This window comes from Actinia tenebrosa, unplaced genomic scaffold (genome assembly GCF_029948245.1).
Source record: "Actinia tenebrosa isolate PJP-AT-01 unplaced genomic scaffold, QUT_ActTen_1.0 PGA_scaffold6__47_contigs__length_16458017, whole genome shotgun sequence".
NCBI lineage: Eukaryota > Metazoa > Cnidaria > Anthozoa > Actiniaria > Actiniidae > Actinia > Actinia tenebrosa.
The window spans coordinates 9,288,133-9,305,244 of NW_028292583.1; the positions used below are offsets into that span (position 1 = coordinate 9,288,133).

Genomic DNA, 17,112 nt, shown 5'->3' on the forward strand with positions numbered 1-17,112 from the left:
GCGGCCATGCTGTGAAGTACATTTAGAGCCTTCTCCCTTGATAGTTTTTTAGGAAGCTGTTGTACCATCTTATCAATTTCATTATCCAAAGGTTCCTCCTCACTAGAGGTCTCGGAGTGTGATACTCAGTTCTTCCTCAGAATCCTCAACCCACTTTCTCTTCATGATGATCACCGAAGTCTTAACAAGGTGCAAATGAATTTCACGGGATTGCGAAGGGCTATTTATAACAGGAAAAGACTCAAACCCGACATCCACGGTGATGCAATATCTTCCAAAAATCCGCCGCCCTTTTGAGCCAAAATTGTTTTCTTTGTTTTGAACGGTACTGCTGAGTCAGCTAACGCTCTGATGTCCTTAGCATGAGGTCTTAGTGCTTCTTTCTGAGAGTAAGAAAGTGGAATGCCTCCTTTTAATAGATTATGGTAGACCTCACACATTACATGGACTTGTTCCGGAGTGGCTGTTGCAAGCAAAACTTTCCTCTGGACATTTAGTCAAAAGATGCAAATAGCCAAAGTTATCACGAAGTAAGACAGACATGTTTTCTCTCGGGATGGTTTGTTCAAATGAAGTGACAACGGAAAGAACAATCGTATTTATTATACAACTGGCTGCCTACTATCTACACTAGATTCTACACTAGATTCTACACTAGATTCTACACTAGATTCTACACTAGATTCTACACTAGATTCTACACTAGATTCTACACTAGATTCTACACTAGATTCTACACTAGATTCTACACTAGATTCTACACTAGATTCTACACTAGATTCTACACTAGATTCTACACTAGATTCTACACTACGATGCACGCACGATGACACGGTCCTGTCCTATTTGCGAAAAGGAGCAAAAGAATTTATACACTCATTTAAGTCGAACTCATAAGTTGGACAATTCGCAACGAAAGTATTGGATCGGTAAAGAACAAATGCGAAAAAGCAGTCATCGGTACACTCCGTACCCATCGCCTCAAAATGTTGAAGATCACACGAAATGTGACAGGTTTCAGTTACTCCATCCCTTCACAGCCATTGTGGCAGGAATGACCGGTTCCGGAAAAACGGTTTGGGTTCAGAATTTGCTCGAAAATGCAACACAAGTGATCAGTCCTCCGCCGCAGCGCATCGTATGGAGTTATGCTCAGTGGCAATCTGCTTACGACCACATGATGAAAACCATTCCCGGGATCGATTTCGTAAAAGGCATACCGCGCGACCTGGATGAAGATGATTATTTTAACCCTAAGATCAATAATTTGATTGTGATTGACGGCCAAATGACAGAGACTTGCAATGATAAGAGAATCATGAACTTATTCACCAAAGGATCTCATCATCGAAACCTGAGTGTCATTTTTCTTATGCAGAATCTTTACTTTCAAGAAAAAATTATGCGCACCTTGAGTCTAAATGCTGCATACCTCGTTCTTTTTAAAAACCCAAGAGATAAACCACAAATGATGACTTTGGGAAAGCAGATGTATCCAGGCAAGACAGAACAGTTCATTCAAAAGTACGAGGCCGCTGTACAACGCCCTCATGGATATCTTTTCGTGGATCTGAATCCAAACATACCAGAAGAATGCAGACTCAGAACTAATGTTCTCCCCAGTGATCAGACTACTTTGCAGCCGAATCCTACAACAACATTATCACAGTATGGTGGAGAGTATGATGCCACTATGACATCCATGGCTAACTATTTCGAACGTCAAAGTTATTTACAACCACCCATACTCAAAACAATACAAAATTTAAAGGAACAGATGGATAACATTCTTATGGAACCCAATGTTCCCGCGGAACTGAAGATCAAAGAATACACTAGACAATCGATACCTCAATCTACAACATTTACCTTTTCATCATTACTGTTTCAATCTACAACAGCAACTTCCAAGCACTGTTGTATACAGACCCGAGCAGGAAACCATGCTACCGGCCTTGACTATAGTCAGAGTCCTTCAATTCCATCCCCTAGTCTTACGACTTCAGAAAACGTTTCTTCTACAAGTCTCGCCAGCGATAGTGGCTATGTAACGCCCAAACCTAAGACCCCTTCCTTTCTAGATGCTCATAAATATAAAGATGTAGTAAAGCCTCCACGACTTCAGAACGATTGAGAGCAATCGCGAAGTCCTTGCCCAAGTGGGAAAATTTTTAAGCAGTTGTAACCGTGTTCAAAAGTAATAACTAAACTGTATGAAACCAATAAAGTTATATATGCAAAATAAAGAAACTTGAGTGAAAAACACTTGTGGTCAATATTTACTGCATTCAGCGAACCTCAAACTTCTAATGATGCATGACGTTTATTCATTATTTGCATATATCGCAGCGACAGTTGCACTGAGGTGAATCCAACTGGCAATCAGGCAGATGAGAAGATAATGAGAACAAAAAAACAATCCGTAGACATACAATAAATTAGGAATAACAAATCGAGCTGTCACGCAAATTGAATACGATGAGAGAAAAAATTCCCTCCTGCCTTGAATGATAATCATGACGTCACCCTCTATCAATCTAAAATAGAAGATGATCTCAAAACCCCTATGAATCCGAAATCCAAGATCCGAAGGCGACCGGGTGGAAAATCCGCATCTATTCGATTGTCCGCAATGAATCCGCATGATCCTGATGCAGAACGCCCCCTCCCCCTACGGGCCCGGGGCAGCCCGACGGGGCCCGTGGCGCAGAACTGTCATTTCATATCTACTAATTATTTTTTATTCGAGACGAAGATAATTTCTCCCATAATAAAAACCATGCAGTGAAATCAAATCCAAATGCACTACATTGTTTGTTTTTTTTTTGCGCGAGTATACTCTCCCACTTAGGAATTTTGTACACAACTCACCACCACTGACCCCAAGATTCTTCGACAAAGTTTTCCAAGGCCGACAGATTTAGGCTTTGGATCTCTTTTACTTAAAACAAAGGAAAGATAACTACAGATAATCCAATACAATGCCTACAATATCAAGTTTAGTGAAATTTGCCTCGGATGTCTTTCATTGAAATCGAAAATCTGGAGATTTAGGACAAATCAAGAACAAAAAACAGACTTGAAAACTGGTTAAGGTGAGCAGAAAAAAAGCTTACTTTAATGATTACGTGTTTTACAGAACGAGACGAAGTTTACATTCAGTTAAACTTGACAAGAACAACTGAGACAAAATAAAAAATAATGCAAAAGGCAATGCAAAATACAAAATGACGAATTTCTTGTCAGTAAAATTGGCGTTTTTGAATATTTTTTAGCTTTTTAAAGTAAAAGTCTTGGTCTATATAAAAACATACCTCAGCAACACAATTTTAAGCTCATTTTTATAATCATACTTGCTCGAAGAGCTTAATAAATTTATGTTTCATTCAATAATTAAATAGAAAGATATTTATTGAATGAAAGTCTTCTTTGTTTAGCCGATGGGACCCCGCGATGAGACAAACCGACAAGCAAGTTAGGAAGCGAGTTGGGAAGCGAGTTAGGAAATCAAGCACTATGTAACTTTAATCATGAGTCTTCGAAGGTGAATAATATGATAATAAGTTATCTAAAACAGGGTAATGTATACATTCTAGCCAAGATTGTCCTAAGGTGACTAGCTACTTTATCAAGAAATCATTACGAAATGTTCCTTAGAAAGATATTTTATAAAGAATTTAACGCTGATTTCAAAAATGAAAAGAAAAATTGGTTATCCTGAGCTTGTTTTCCAGATAATGAATTTTGAATACGGCCATCTTGACAGGTTTTGGAAAGAAAAATGCCGGCGGAAATCAAGCTTTTCATTAAACAATAGGACGTTTGCATGATGGCGTCATTTGACTCCCACTACCAAGATGCTTTGCGAATTTTCTTTCTTATTTAAATTTGTATTCCCTCATGAGAATAGTAAGACAATTGGTGCTAATTAACTGAACAAAAGAACGCGTGCAAGGGAGTCTGGTAGTAGAGGTCAATGACGCCATCGTGCAAACGTCCTATTCATAACTCACAAATTAAAAACTCAGAACATTTACTTTAAACACTATTTTCGAAGAACTAACTAAAAATATTTGAAAGTTTTAAAATAAGCTCAAAATCCAGCATCTCGTTACATTGGCTCGATGAACCAAAATCGTAAACAAATGAGGACATTAAAAACACATAAAACGCTTTTTGATACTAAGTAAAAACCATTAGGTTTTTTATATTTCTCGACGGTCCATTCTTTTTCCGACTTGTTTTGAATAGGGTATGAATTTTTCACATTTAAGAACATAGATTCATCGGGTGTTAAAAACCCCACAACACTATGTTTGAGCCAGCAAACATTTTTGTCAGCGAACGAGTGACAGTCAACACGTCTCTCTATGTCTTACGTTGCTTAACACCCTTAATAATTACCGACTGATGCAGACGTTTTACTTGCGATTTCTTTTTTGGGCATCAATATGTATATTTTTAATATTCTGTAATAAAATACCATTCGATTCCTAACTCGATTACTAAGTCGCTTCCTAACTGGAAAGATAGGCATCCTCCCCCGCGATAGGAGGCGAACATGACAAAGCTGCATTTTTCTTGAACGAAAAACATACGATAGTTGGTTAAAAACAACCAAATTGTTAAAGATTTACAAAGCTAAATAAAGGACGAATATTTGTTGTAATATGCTCTTCCTTTTATATTTCATCCAGCATTAAAATAAATTAAGCTTATGGATATAAATTAATATCAAACATTTTGAGAGAAATTATTATTGTTATCATTATAATAATAATAATAATAATAATAATAATAATTATTATTATTATTATTATAGAGAAAGTCTTTGATTTGTCGATTCGTCGAGAAAAATGCTTGTCAAAAAAAGAAAAAAAAAAAAAAAATGAATTCTTGAAGAACACTTCTTGATCCATCTTTGACTATATAAAAGTTTTTTAGCGATTTTTTTCTGTGCATTTGAGAGCCGCATTTGTGAGTAGTTTTGCTTTGACGGACGGACGGACGTACACACGGAAGTGACGTCAGCAAAGCCATGAAAATCAACTCGACGGTTCACCATTTTTTGGTGTATGGTTCAAAAATGGTTCACCATTTTTTGGTGTATGTACCAAGTATGGTGCTCCGCTCGTGCGGGTATTCGGCCCGCGCAGGAGCTCCGCTAAAAATCCTTAAAAGATGTTTCCATAGCAGATGTTAGCAGATGAACTTTGAAATAGGGCAAAATTTGTAGAGTCGTTCGCTCGTTTACTCATTTCTTTGGGAATATACTCTGCAAATGTTACTTTTCTCTCTACGTTTCGACCATACTTCGTTGGTCTTATTGAATAATTTTTCCAGCAGAGGCCGTTTTTCTCAAGGTTGCGTGCGCATCCATATATAAGGAACTTGACCTTTCACGATACCAGAACAGAAGCCTCATAATGAGAATTATCATACATTTCTATTAGATTTTTCAATAAAAATTTATCAAATCGATTATTCTCCTCTTTAGAGCTGTAAATATAAAACTGGCTTCTCAATTTTACTGAATTTGTGTTTTTCAGTTTTGTGGCCCGTCAAGGTCGATGCGCACGCAACCTTGAGAAAACGGTCTATTTTTCAACCGGCACGTAATTTCCATAATGGGTTTCCTGTGGTGCTCCGCCTGTCATGGCGACATGGCGACAGACATTGATTTGCGCGTTTACTACTGGGGTCTCAACTCGACCTTTTGGGCCCACAGAAAGCTTTTCGTCAAGGAACTATATGAATTAAAGGAAAGCAAGGAGTACAAAGGTAACGAAAGTAAACTCATTGGATTCGTGTTGAATGATGGCAACTAAAAGATAGTTTGAATCCAGGTTCAAAATCATGGAAAAAATGAAGTCTGAACAAGACGATAGTATTTCGAAAGGGCTTTACCTCAATACTTTGTGTAAAGTTTGAACCTTGGTTTATCTTAGCAAACATTAGAGATTGTTTTACAATAGTAATGTTCAAGGTTTGATAGATTTGAACAGTCATTTTGATAGCTTGGGCTACCTGTGGTTTCGTATAAAACTGAGCATCTCGGTTATATATGTCTCTCTCAGTAGAATACCATAAGTCCCCTCCATTGATGGAGAACTGACGTGTAGCCGTTTACCACATTGGCAAAATCTGCTCATAGTTTTGTTCCCACCTAAAAACCCTTTACTATCTGGACATCGCCATGGTCGTTTAATAACCTTAGCTCTACACACTACTGATATACCGCTATTTCAAAAAAGCTGGTGTTATATATCATCAGTACTAAAATCCCTTTGGCTGGCTGAGGGGGTCTTTGATCTTTCAGTAGAGAGAGAGAAGTTGAGGGAGTGTGGTGATGGTGGTCTCATCACCAGTTTTATAGAGAAAATTTAAGTATCTGTTGATAAAGTATTCTGGTTTGTTCAATATCCGTGGAATTATCCATAGTTCCAGAAATTATCTATACCCCTTGCCCCTCTCCCCCACAGAGGAATTTTAAAAACTTCTTCGCAGGGTAGGGGTGTATGTATGATTTCTGGAACTACATGTTTCTAAAATAAAGGAGGCTCTAAACATTTTCAGATATTTTCCTCTTGGTCCCCTCCACCGAGGCTACTAACTTACTTGTGCAGCTTTGTGCATTAATATTATAGGATTCAAAGTAGTTATACTGTCTTAGTTATATGATTTTTATCAGGGCTTCAATCCCCCTTCTCTTGTTTGCCACATATACATTACTTGACAGAATGTTTGATAGATGACAATCTGTTATTCAGTTCACCTTTGGGACTCCCAAATTTATAAAAATCAGTTGATAGACTAAATTGCTTACCCTTCCCTACACAAAAATTCTCTAGGGTGACCACCCTGTGATACCACCTCACTGATTGGCTGTTAGTATAATAATTATATTACCATATAAATTGCCCTAAACAGGTATCCCTGCTCAACTCCTCAACTTCGGGAGAGGTTTTCATGTTACTTTCTTTAAGGTACTGCAAACATAAACTTTGAAAAGCATCATGAAAAGAAAACCTATGGTATTGGTGCATGGTTATAAATCTCACTTCCATGTATTCCAAAGTAGTCAAACATGCATTTCAAATGACCAATTATTGGTCAAAGTTTATGTTTATGTTTGTTGTAAAAGACAACGTTTCACTGTCATCTCTAAAGAAAGTTGTCTTTTACAACTAGTATTCTTATTTAACTGTATTCCTAAAAGTACCTTTATCAAGTTTTAAATATATATAATATATATATATATATATATATATATATATATATATATATATGTATATATATTCTAGTATATAAAAGTAAAGAGACAAAACAGGCAACTTCTAACTGTTCCAAAAAATTATATTTAACGTTTTGGCCATCTTCAGAAAAAATAAAGATATATACAGGATAAAAAGTAAAAAAGTAAAGAATGAATAGCCAAACAACTAGCATATAAAGGGCATAAGAACACGGTTCCATGTTAACATGGTACAAACACTCATTCCAGAATGAAACTGCTCCGGGGGGATTGAAATGAGAATGAGGTATGAAATTTTATTCTCGTACCGGAACTGATTCTGGTATCATGTAAATGGCCCCTTGCTACATGTTGTGTATGTGATATAGATATTGTCTTTTATTTATTAGGTATTTACCAAAGTGGAAATCATGTGATAATAAGAGTAGAGGTATTGGGAACTATTGTTTCCTGTGGATGATCGAGAAAAACTTACTGTTTATGGTGGTAAATGAAATTATTTAATTTTGATGGATGAACTATTAAAATTAATAGAGATTATTACACTGCTAGTTGTGTATTACAGCCCAATAATTTCATGAGTGAAAGCAGGCCATATTTTTTCCAACCCCATTATCTAGCTGTAATACACAACTATATAGCAGTGTAATAAGTTGTTATTATACGAAACAAAAAAACCCAACAATTTGTATTTTAAACAAGCAAACTTGAAAGTCACAAGCTCAAATGAGCTGATATGAGCTGTAAAAGGATTGGAGAAAATTTCCTCATGCTGACATCAGCAAAAAAAACATTCAAAACCAGTTCACAGACCGTGTATTATAGCTCTGTAATTAACAACAACAACAACAACAATAGTTTATTTGCACTCAAGGAGGAAAGAATTACATGAAACATAAAATTAAAATTGCAAAAAACACGAGCACAGCTACCTAAAATAGCTGAAAAGCTAATCGAGTTAGGCAGCTAGGAAGTCAGAAAATTGCAGAATACTATGTTTACAGAAAAGTAACAAGGATAAATAGCAAATTAAAAAAGCAGAAAAATACGAATTTCATACACAAAAAAATACACAGAAAATATACGTACGCTCATACACACAAGGAGATACTGTCAATATACCAGATTGATATTCATCGAGAAAAGAATTGATCAGATGTTTTTTGGATTAGCCATGCCTACTTAATTACACTCGTAAAACTTATTTCTTGAGAAATTCAAGAAAATTTAACACAAGTTGTAACGTTATTTTGTTTACAAGTCTCAAGATTTAGTTGCAAATACATGAAATGAATGTAGAATCTTAATTTCAGGTAGTACACTTTTCAGTTATTCCCAACATTTGAAGAGTACTACTTAAGCTATCAAATGAAGTTGAATAGAATATACGAATTACAATTTATATTTAGTGCATTACTATCAAATCTAGAGTATGTCAACAAAATGACATCACAAATTGGGCTTAATTTTCTTACATATCTCAAGAAATAAGCTTTTGAAACAAAGTTTATTACAATATATTTATTTTTACTAACAAACTATCAATGGATTCCTATGAGGTAATACCAAAGATAGCATATAAAAAATAAAACTTGCAAATGCTGAAAAACCCATAGCCTATACAGCAGAGGCACATTCCTGTATAGCTTATATAGTATATAGGAGTGTAGGATGTGAATGGTTCTTTCATGAAGATAGCCAATGAGCAGAGGTTATGTTACAACTTATTTAAAACTCTCTTCGTTCCTTTCCCACTCCCCCGGCCCCTATAAGGCTGAACCCATGGTCGAAGAGGAGATCTGAGACCTACAGCAAAAATGGACGACTGCAAAACACTTAATTAAATTTTAATGTACTTTCTAGCTAATGCCTTCATCATGTTTAAATGGCATTTTTTCTTCAGATTATCACAGATGATCATCACTTGAAGCCTGCCATTATGAAAGCTATCAAGGACATTAGTAAAGGTACCAAAAAACAGCTCTTCAACTTTATATTAACACTTACATGTATGAATTCCCTTACTGAAAAAAAACGTTGGCAGCATAAATCCTCCTTTTCTCTATTATAATATCTTTGTGTGAAATAATATTTAGATGTGAGCTCATTTTCCACAGGCGTCATTAAGTAAACTTTATGTGTGTTCTTCACAGGGTCGCTACATCAAGGTGCTCACATTGCAAGGATTACAGATGCTCTACACTCTACACAAAGTCTTTGTCATGTTGGTTCTGCCAGAATTCTAGATTCTTTGAAGAAACTTATCTGTGAGAGTGAGATTTATCAACAAAGTAATCAGGTGTACTGCATTGTATGATTATGGTGCACAATTACAGGGATGGGGGAGGAATGATTTGAGGGGGTTTATGGCAATTACTCCCCCCACCCCACAATGGAAAATCCTGTATACACACCCTGCATCATGTAGACAGCACATCCATTTAGTCATGTAAGAGCAAAACAATGAGAAAAATGGTGAGATAAGAATGTCAGTTTTATTAATATAATATGTAATTAACTGATCAGATATCTGTAACAGTTAGAAATGCTTCTTTGTTGTGTTTCTTATTACTACTGTGATCATTTATGGCAGTCCAAAATAAATTTAGAAAAATGTCTGATGATGTCCAGGTCATGAAACATGAAAAATGATCTAAAACCTGCATTGAAGCAGTTAATCTTGAGTGTCCCGCTCTACCCCCTCCCCATACCAAATGTTATTATCATTATAAATAAAATTAAGAGCATTGCTGGGGAATGACGTTTTTGAGCCAATCGAAGAGCAAAAAAGATGCAATAAGAATTTGTGTTCTATACACCAATAAAAATTATTTAAATGCAACTTTTACTCTACCTCCTACTCAATATCTTGAATTGAAAAATCAGGAAAATATGAAATCCTTTACTTTCAATTTTTCAAAGCTTAAATAAAAATTCCCTAATACTCAAAATCTTTGAAACTGATAAAACGTTGAGATCAAGCACTTAAAAGCGATCTGTGAATATGTAAAATATCTTTCCTTCATTCATTCTGCTATTCTGTTAGTTGCACGATTCTACTCATCCTTACTTTCCTCGCGCATTGCTGCCATGAGTTTATCAATCAATAAACAGATCACAACATCCATAGGATCCATTGCTCCTCGCTGGGCCCATTTAGGGATGGTCAGCCTTGCATGAGTGAATCCAAGTTTTTGTAAAACCCAATCCATGTTAACAGGATCGATGTTTTTGCCAGCCCATGACATGAAGCGAACTCGGGGTTCGAGTTTCCATACTTTGCTTCTAAACTGGCGGACACGCTTCTGTTGGTCAACTTTGATACTTTTATCTCTGTCTTCTTTCTCAGAAACCTTGGAATCTTGCTCGACTTGAGCAGGAGATGGGCTGCTTCGTGGAATTGAACCTGTAAATGAGAGAAATCAGTATATAATCAAAATAAGAGAACTTTTTCCAGAAACAAGGTCTCACAATTACACTTTACGTAACCCGCAAACCTTATTTGAACGACTTATTTTAATGGAGAACCAATCGTTTTAAAAATAGTTTTATTCCAAAGTGTATCAGTATTTGGGACAGAATTATAAATAGACTCCGTTCATATATTGTATAGTTTGATAGATTATTATTAGTAGTAATGACCATTTGCCATCAATCCAAGCTCCCAGTTGTACTACAAGGCTTCACAACCGGTGTGCGACAAACGCAGACTGCAGATCAGATCAAAACAAAAAATCCAAATACATGAAATAACTATTTGTAATATCACTGGCGTTTTCTGTTCTGTTTCTTTAGCGTTAATTATTGCAAGGAGATAATTTTCCGGTGTAAACCGCTCAATCCAATGTTATCTAGATCAAAGCCGCCTGTGGGGAATGCATATGACAATTCGCTTTTGTCGTCGTGGAAGGGGCTGAGCACAGCGGAAAATAATCGTGTAAGGCAAAAGCGTGAGAGTAATAAATCGTGTGTGTTAAAAAAAATCTTGCACAAAAAATATATCTTTCTAGCTACAAGGAAAAAACACAAATGGTTCAGCCCCTCTCCTCAAATATCAAAGTATTTAAGTATTGAATATCATTATTATTATTATTATTAGATTATATTATCATATATCTTTTTCTTTCCATTACTTTTTTTTGGGTTTCATATTAGTTATTTCATATTATAAATACTGTAACTCGGGTCGATTGACACCGTACATCAATAATGTTAAAATGACTAACAACAAATTTACTATTCTTGGTTTTCACCTACGTCATCATGAATTTCAAAAGCGTAAATTCGCATTATAATGAAATAAAAATTTTATATTCTTGCAAAGCGGTCCAAACTACATAAACTGGCCAAATTTTAAGGCTGTAAAGCATTTCGTTGCGGAACTATAGGCAAGTAAACATGACGCAATTTTTGGTTAAAATGTATGGAGCGGCCATCTTGGTGTTCCAAGTTGGTACACCATCATGGCGGACGAAATTCCAAAGGCTTAAAATGAAGGAATATTTCATATGTTTGGCTATATTTCAATTAAATATACTTTATATAGATCTTTACAACGTGTCTAAGGGAAAATCTTTCAACTAGAGTAAATTATTTTAATATTTTCATCGCTATTTAGATAGACGTGACGGTATTGCGTGACTCGGGAACCAAACATCGAAATGACTCGAGATTTTTTCTTGTGACTTATAACACTGATTTCTAAAACATACTTGAGAAATTCCTTTATACGATCTATAGTTTAGATTTTGATGTTTTGATGACGTCATGTGAAAACCAGCAATACCATTGAAAGCGTGTCAGTGACGGCGATCCTGGACACTAAATGGACATTAAATGCTTCTTGAATTTATAGACAAATTTTTCAGACATATTTCATGTATTTGTATTTTTTGTTTTGATCTGGACTTAAGTGTGCAGTCTGCAGTCTCCGTTTGTCGCATACCGCTTGACAACTGAGAAGGCGGAGGCAAACGGTCGGGTCGAAATGCTTTATGGTTGATCAAATTCGATCAATAAACATGGCATTACATTGTACTTTACCTGAAGAAGATGTTTCATTTTCTTTGACGTAAGATTGGACTACATCATGGAGAAAGAAAAGTAACCCGACATCCATAGTGACACACAGACTGTCTTTAAAAGAAGAGACGAGCGAACACTCCACCACGTGTGGGCTTGATGGTCCAGGCAGCACACGTGATCCAGTGGAATGCTTCCTTCTTGCCCAGGTTGATGCCAAGTAACTCATAGGCATATCGTGTTCTGTTATCAATTCCACTTCAAACTTTGGAAGAGCAAATATAGGTTCTGAATCATGCTCATACCGGTAACCACTTGTACGACTTCGACTGGTCTGAGAGGCCTTTTTGCTGGAATCACTTCGTTGTTTGGAAGCAGCAGGTTCTTCATCAGATGGATAGATGTCATCATCTTCAGTAGCACACACGTATGTCAACCATTCCTGCACCGTGCTTCCCATTGAAGGAGGATTACGACGGCCGCGCGATACCTTTCGTACTATTGCTATGTGTGCTGTTAATAGAAGAACCAATGCTTATGATTAAATGATGATTATCATGTTATCACCATGTCAGTTTAATTGGTTCGCAGTACACTGTCATTGTGTTAGCTCGCAAACCCGTACTGAGTTCTATTCTGTTGTATCATGTCTTGTAAAAAATACCCACTATATTGTCTGTCAATGGGTTATTTGCACCAAATAATTGGAAAGCATGTTTTTGGGATAGGATAAGCTGCTGTTTATCGGCAAGAAATAAAATGCGAATATGTGCAAAATAAAGAAATGATTATGATCAATCATCTTGCATCATCAGTAGCGTTTTTTATTGATTTTTTTCTTCATTCAGTTTAAAAAAACAAAAACGTATTTCGTAACCATTTTGTGACTCACCAGAGGAAGGCGATAAATTTCCTGGAATGCTTGCCTCTTCATCGCCGTGGCCAAGTCTAATCAGAAGGGTTTGAACAGCTTTCACTCGTCGAACCTGACAACTTTTTTCTTCCGAGCGAACCTTGCTGTTAAACTCGGTGTAAAACTGCTTCAAGTTGAACAAGACCCAGGACTGAGCCCGGAAATTCACGCCATGAAAGCAGGCTAGAGAAACTGTCTTGCCGTGAAGAGCGAGGCTGCCACCAAGCACAACTCCTCGCTCTGGTATTGGGCTAGTTAACATGCACAGCTTTAAGCCGGCCAGTGCGTTAAGGACTTTGCTCCAGTGTTGATACTTGAGACCTGAGGGTAGATAACAAAACCAGCGATAAGAATATGCAGATTTATGCAGTTCCTAGAAACATTTAAATCTTTGATGATGTCCAATGGCTACTTCTCCATGTTAAATGATAATTAATGGTCGAAAAGCATTTTCCCGCTCATATAACTGTCATTTTTATTATGAAAGTAGAGACTATTCTCTCTATAAACACTGCCACTACTTAGGTTCATTATTTAAAAAACACAGCTTTCATACGTAGACTTTAAGGAGGAACAACAGAGAAAAACATTTGACGCAAGTGACAGAACAGCACATCTAATAAACTCAAATCAATAGTATGCGTTTCAGTCGAGAATCTACTTCACCACCCGGTATCCCAGGCTTGAATTACGCAGCGGTGAGAGACATTATCATCTGGGCAAGCTTCCTTCTAACTTTGACAATTATTTCATGAATTTCAGTAACAGGCACAATTATAATACACGTTTTGCATCTAGAAAAACACTTATTCTGCCCTCCGCTCGTACTAACTATGAATTATGTAATATAAGATTTTCAGGTCCTAAACTTTGGAACTCTATCGATAATTCTTTCAAGGATTTGAGTACTTTCTCGTTCAAACAAAAATTTAAACACCATTTGTTTGATCTTTATTAAACTTGTATTTTTGTACTATTTGCTGACATCCTAGTTATTCTTTCTTTCTGCATTATTTGTTTTATTATAATATCTTATCATCCTACTTAATCCACCATTACGACTGTCCAATATTGTTGTTGTTTTTGTATATTATGTTTATGTATTCATTTTGTTTGTAAATCGACCTCTTGTAAATCTATGTGTTATTTTTGTAGTGTTTAAAAAACGAGTAGGAGTGTTTTATCAGGTATAAAAGCACGAGGCGTAGCCGAGTGCTTTTATACCTGATAAGACACGATCTACGAGTTTTTTGAACACTACAAAAATGTTGAGTGTATGACGTCACATACTCCAAAAAATAATCGTAAAAATATCATACTTTCGTCCTGAATATCAAGAAAACACTTCATACAGTGATTATTGGACCTTTAAAGAGTATTCTTAGGAAGTTTCAGCTGAATCCAAGTTTGAGCGATTTTCGTCGTAGTAGCACTTTAAAACACTCATGAACAATTTATAAGATTTTGGTTCAACTGGAGCCACCATACACGTCACGAACATGGATTTTTATACTTCGATAGAGATTTGACGTCACGGGCATGCGCAACCAGATTCAATAGAAGCTGCCACACGTTGGATATTGCGTGCCAAGGCAAAGACAGGCACGTTAGTCAAAGATCATTAGGGTTAACTATGACCTTGATGAAGCTCTATGTCTTCATCTAAACTTGGATGCATACTTCATCCCTGATGAAGTCATCATAGTATTCGAGTGGTCTTTATATAAAGATCACATGTTTCTTTATATAAAGACGCATGTGTCTTTATATAAAATCACTTGAATACTAATGAAGAGGACTTTATCGGGTATAAAGGTTCATGCACGTGACGTGTATGGTGGCTCCAATTGGACAATAAGCTTATGAATTATTAATGAGTGTTTTTATGTTATTTACAGATGGTCTGTACTTTTAAATCTGTCATAATTTATTTAATTATATCATAGTAACTTTGAAGTACAAATAAATTGTCACAGCGCCGTAGCAGCGCAAGCCCACCCACTCAGTGAAGTATGCCATCTATGATATGTATCTAGTTTGATGTTAACTATTATAAAACGGCAATGTACGAGAAGTAAAACCACTAACCGTCGCATTCTGTGTCCTTTTCTTTGTTTTGAGGAACGGACAGCTGATGCATTGCTAGGTTGGAGAGTATTGTTCCTGTGGCAAGTGGTGTTGGGTTGCGAAGAGTCGAAAGAGCACGGATACTGTTTCTGTGCTGCTGTGTAAAGAATTCCTGGATCTTTGCTATCATCTTGATAAAGTCAGGAGTTGTTGAACGCGAAATCATTAATTTGAAGTCTGTCCAAGACATGTCAGCCCGGACATAGATTTTAGAAGTAATGGGAGTTTCTTTGTCGCTTGCTAACAAGGTATCTAAACGATAAGAAAAGAAATATGACGGCAAAATTATAATTGTATGCACTGAAACGCATTTTAAAAAATTCCTCCAAAAGTGAGTGACTAACCTGATGGCAATACCTGGTTTAATAGACATATAAAGTCTATAGACACTACTTCACAACTGACACCAGAAAACATATACACTATAAGAAATAGGATTCTTTGATCGATATTTGCCATTCTTTTTGCGTAAGTGAAGATCTTTGCGAAGACAAAGGATTGGATTCAAATAAGGAATATTTTATGAGAAATAGTTTTTAAAAAAAATCTTGACTCGGAGTTGCTTTAGCATGTTCAGTGTATTCAACTCCTGTTACCGCACATAATGACCACCTACCTGTCGAGGCACTGTGAACATCTTGTAAGATCCATTCATCGCACAAATCAGCCTTCAGTGCCGAAACATTACCCATCAGAATACAGGTCCCCATGTAGTCTATTCGGGCTTCAGAATGACCAACTTTAAAATTCATCAAATGTTGTGGTTTGCAGCCGCGCTCCTCTGTAACATTTGCTGAAATAAAAAAATAATATCATGTCCACTCTTCTATGATTTAGTAAAATAAATATCAAACGGTCAAAAAGCTGATCAGATAAATTAATGGTGGAAGTAATATTTAGAACAAACTTGACTTTAAATTATCCTGACACAACTGAATGATTTAAACTATAGAAAGAACTGACTATAGATTTTGAATAGACATTCTCATTGTGCATATTGTTCCCCCATTTTAGACCACATCTCATTTCCTTGAATATCATTCCTTTGTTTACAGGTATCCTTGTAACATCACAGACGTGTAGAGCTATCAAAAATGGCTGAGGAAAGTTTTGTTGCATGCTGTTAACCAAGATTGTAATATTCTATATTCTCATTGTAAATAATGTCAGCCAAGAGAAAATATGCTGCAGAAATGTGCAGACGTTTGTGAAAATTACATATTGTTGTGACCTTTCGCTGATTGAATTCACATCGTCCATTATGCATTTCGGACTTGCTATGCAGCATGCAACAAAACCTTCACAAACCTTTTTTGAAATAGCTGTATATGATAACAAAGAATGATATTCGTTATTGCACCTTTTGATATGACCTCGTTGATTTCAATATGGCCACCAACTATACCACTTCGTGACTCGCAAACGGCTTGCCTGACTTTTAGTTTGGCTTTAAAGTGTCTCCTACCAGTGCTGGTGAGTGTTAGATGGCTTTGAGCTCGTAGGTCACTAGTACTGCACCTAGAAACGTATCCAATAACCAATCGGTGAGATAAATAAGTCGATATGTTGAAGATACTTTCACGCGTTGGAAACGTTTATATGACGTTATGTCACATACACGTATCCAACGTGTGTAAACCTTAAAGCATCTTGAATTTCATGAATACCTCACGCGAAAGTATCAAATTTACTAAGCAAATTGATAAGTTGGAAACGTTTATATGACATTATGTCACATACACGTATCCAACGTGTGTAAACCGTAAAGCATCTTGAATTTCATGAATACCTCACG

At 36.3% G+C, this 17,112-nt stretch overlaps 2 protein-coding genes across 7 annotated transcripts in view; one reads left to right on the top strand and one right to left on the bottom strand.

Moving 5' to 3' along the window:
• Window positions 1-5,641: 5,641 nt before the first annotated feature.
• On the top strand, window positions 5,642-9,876 carry LOC116301387 (uncharacterized). The gene is made up of 4 exons (XM_089039227.1): window positions 5,642-5,781; window positions 7,645-7,685; window positions 9,159-9,222; window positions 9,409-9,876. Exons 1-4 carry the CDS (start codon window positions 5,664-5,666, stop codon window positions 9,570-9,572), a joined length of 387 nt encoding a protein of 128 aa, XP_088895353.1. The 5' UTR covers window positions 5,642-5,663; the 3' UTR covers window positions 9,573-9,876.
• LOC116301383 (bridge-like lipid transfer protein family member 1) overlaps window positions 9,732-17,112 on the bottom strand; it is a 75,839-nt gene continuing 68,458 nt past the window's right edge. For all 6 annotated transcript variants that reach the window (XM_031710436.2, XM_089039224.1, XM_031710437.2 and 3 more), the window contains 6 exons: window positions 16,678-16,835; window positions 15,934-16,110; window positions 15,279-15,569; window positions 13,170-13,511; window positions 12,299-12,790; window positions 9,732-10,661 (listed from right to left, as the gene is read on the bottom strand). In XM_031710436.2, coding sequence (XP_031566296.2) covers window positions 10,312-10,661; window positions 12,299-12,790; window positions 13,170-13,511; window positions 15,279-15,569; window positions 15,934-16,110; window positions 16,678-16,835 — 1,810 coding nt within the window. In that variant the 3' untranslated portion in view covers window positions 9,732-10,311. The remainder of the gene's footprint in view (window positions 10,662-12,298; window positions 12,791-13,169; window positions 13,512-15,278; window positions 15,570-15,933; window positions 16,111-16,677; window positions 16,836-17,112) is intronic.

Excerpts from the sequence above, each read along its gene's own strand:
- LOC116301387 (XM_089039227.1), top strand. The coding sequence starts at position 5,664 with ATGGCGACAGACATTGATTTGCGCGTTTACTACTGGGGTCTCAACTCG. Across the intron at positions 7,686-9,158 it reads ATGTGATAATAAGAGTAGAG|ATTATCACAGATGATCATCA; the intron begins GTATTGGGAACT and ends TTTTTTCTTCAG. Across the intron at positions 9,223-9,408 it reads TATCAAGGACATTAGTAAAG|GGTCGCTACATCAAGGTGCT; the intron begins GTACCAAAAAAC and ends TGTTCTTCACAG.